The sequence below is a fragment of the Penaeus monodon genome, chromosome 38 (assembly GCF_015228065.2).
Source record: "Penaeus monodon isolate SGIC_2016 chromosome 38, NSTDA_Pmon_1, whole genome shotgun sequence".
Classification (NCBI taxonomy): domain Eukaryota; kingdom Metazoa; phylum Arthropoda; class Malacostraca; order Decapoda; family Penaeidae; genus Penaeus; species Penaeus monodon.
The window spans coordinates 7,135,556-7,138,796 of NC_051423.1; the positions used below are offsets into that span (position 1 = coordinate 7,135,556).

At 36.4% G+C, this 3,241-nt stretch overlaps 1 protein-coding gene across 1 annotated transcript in view; it reads right to left on the bottom strand.

Annotated features, from left to right (window-relative positions):
- Window positions 1-718: 718 nt before the first annotated feature.
- The window catches only part of LOC119596948 (probable serine/threonine-protein kinase DDB_G0267686), a gene marked incomplete in the record, with an annotated part of 22,718 nt that continues 20,195 nt past the window's right edge, over window positions 719-3,241 (bottom strand). Inside the window, 1 exon segment of the mRNA XM_037946337.1 lies at window positions 719-3,067. Within this exon segment, the coding sequence (XP_037802265.1) occupies window positions 2,792-3,067 (276 nt within the window).

A 3,241-nucleotide genomic window follows, 5' to 3' on the forward strand; every position in this document is an offset into this window, starting at 1 on the left:
ATTAGGTGAAGTTTGCGGCACTGACAGCACTGAGGTCTCACTATTTGGCAAAATTGTATTTAAAAACAACCTCAGAGTTGCCAAGGCACGCCAACTTCCATCACACTTGATGAATCCGTTTGATATTGTACTAAGTAAGATTCCTGAGATACACAATTGATAACCATGTTTGTAACCTGTCATTTGTACATATTTTGACTTAATTGATAAAATCCTGAGCTAAATTACACTGGAGAATTGCAAATATCATGAACAAGACATACCTGAGTTGTTCAAAACGTAATCCTGAGCAAGAGGTAACAACGACCGCATCTGCAACCAACTCTGGCTTCCACTTACGATGGATGAGCAACACTGGGATTAGCAACAACATACAATCACACGGGAGTATATTAACACTATAACAATGCCGTGGTGTTGAGCCGTTGACCAACAGTGCCTCACCCACGCTCTGAGCCTTCTGAGCCGATGAGAGAGAAGTCTTGAGGTAAGGGATGTACATTGATTATCCTGAGGTAGATATTATAGTTTAAATTGTGAGCAAACTCGGGTTAATGCCAAGGTTCTTTAACCACTTTGTGATATGGTTATGACAATATTACTACTAATAGTAATAATAAAAATATAAAAACCATAAATAATGATAATAACAATAACAATAATAGTAACTACAATAATAGTTACAATGATAATGATGATAATAATAATAATAATAATAATAATAATAATAATATCATAATAATAATATCATAATAATAAAATAATAATAATACAAAAATAATACATAGCCTTCCTTTTGCATAGCTCTGGAGAGCTATGAACAATGTAGAACTTTCTTCTATTATATTTCTGACACAGCAGTTGAAGACGTGATTAGCCGAAGTTTGCTCCTTTGCAACCCTCTCAGTTTCCCAAAGGGGGAATGAGGAGGGCCACACAAACATTGAAAATAATGTTCATCAAAACACAATGAAATAAATAAAATGAAAGGCAAAAAGGGGCATATCCTCTACACAAGGGTATGTGGGTAACAATTCACTTGGCCACAGCCTGTTTCCTCCTGCACCCTTCCTTACACAGCAGAGTACCTATCTTTAAAACATGTACTTATTTTAAGGTCATGCACTTACATATTGAGCAGCAAAAAGATAACAATCCATGTTAGCAAACGACCAATTTCTCTCTGGCTAAGATTTACTGTATATATGAAGAAGAAATATGTTAATGATATATATACACAACACTTTTTTTTTTAGGTAATTTTTTACTTTTCCTTATTATCGCCTGGTCAAGTTCTTCTTGTTCTAAACAGGATGATACCTTTCTATCATTTTAGGTGCATTTTCCCCATATCAGAGAACTACTGCTTTGGACTTACTAGTTTCACACCAACAAATTTCATGGCAGAGTTTCTTTCTTGCACTTTTTTTACTTTCACCTCTCAAAATGCGATGTGGACAAAAAAAGAAAAAATAATAATAATAATAACAAATCTACATAACAATATATATAACATTTGAAGTAAAAAGCTTGTTTTTTGAGATTTGCACTCTTATTCTTTTTTTTCTCTCTCATTATTAATGTTTGCATAAGGTGATTTGTCTACACTTACAGTACAAGTCACATTATATACTTAATGCATATATGTGCACCTAGTTTCTCATTTTACACACCCAATACTGGAACACCTTTATTAGAGTACCACTTACACATGCTGCAGCAAGCCCATCAGAAACACTAAACCACACACTAAACAAATTCCCTACCAAATGTCCATAGACTTTCATGGATGAGGATAGTGGTCGGAGAGACACTTGACTTTCCTTTTCTCCTTCTCTAACTTTGATGTGACTAACCAAGAACCAATCTTCCTTAGGTTTCCTTCCAAAATGAATCATGACTCCACACTATATATACACAAAGTCTAAAAGTGTGGCTGAAATTTGAAACATTTAATAATCAAAGTCTGTGCACTGTACCAAGAGGAACTGCTTATGAACATATCTCTCTGCTACCATTGTAACACCTACAATGCTGAAAACACACTCACCTAAAATGCCCCAGCAGCTCAATCTTGGAAATAAATGCTCTGCACTAAAGCCAAACCATCATTTTTAGTAAGCTTATACAACAATGAAAACCACCTTACACAATTTTGAGAAACAATCCGTTATAGACGAATGCTGACTTTCCAAACGTATTTTCTAATTATTCATTAGCTTTTTCAAAGGCAAATGATTATTAATTACCGAAAACCACCGGTACCAAGGACTCTAGGAGCCAATATCAAATAAAATAAAAGAAATAAACTATCTTTAATAATTTTGATAACTATCAACTCAATATAATATTCTCTATATATTCAAACCAAATAAAACCTTTTTTTAAGCTTTTTCTTTTTAGTCCACAAGCAAACTAACGTCCAGATCACTATCTTATCTCAGACTCACACAAGTCTAACTTTTTGAAAGTGGGAGACAAAAGAATCTTTTCCTCATACAGTTGACTGCATATTAATAATAAGGGAAGTGCCTCTCTACCAATAAAAATATTTGAATACCTTCATGACCTCATCCTGTGTTCATTTTCCTGTGGGAGTGGATCACCCACTGACCCTAATCAAAGCCATCATTCATCCAGGTGACCCTTAAAACACATAATGGCACACTGGTTTGGTACACTGAGAGAGAACATGACAATAAATAAGACACAGGATACAGTATTGAGAGCCTCTCATAAAAATTAGGATAAATAGCTCTGCCCTTCAATCTAGAGCTATCCCCCATACGGATTATAAGGGAGCCTGTGGTGGAGGGTGCGGCTGCGCTGGGCCTGGGAGAGGCGTGCCAGGGACCTGCTGGTGGTCTACTTGGTTTGGCAGGTGTTCTCGGATATCTGCCTCAGCCAATAGGAGGGGCCTGGGCGTGAAAGTGTCACCATACATGTTTTCTCTCTTGTGCATGCGTCTCACATGGGACCGCAGGTTGTCTCGCCGAGCAGCACGATATGGGCAGAATGGACAGAGGTGAGGCTTCTCCCCCGTGTGCATTCTCCGGTGCTGGATAAGCTGGGAAGAAAAATTGCTTTATCAGTTTTTCTGCATTTTCTGTATTGTGTCCTTCTACAGTGACATAAACTATGATGTAAGAGTATGAATATTACTTAAGAACATGTAAAGAGACACAATATAAAATGCATAAATGCAAACATATCATCAAAATATTAAAATACACTCCCAGAC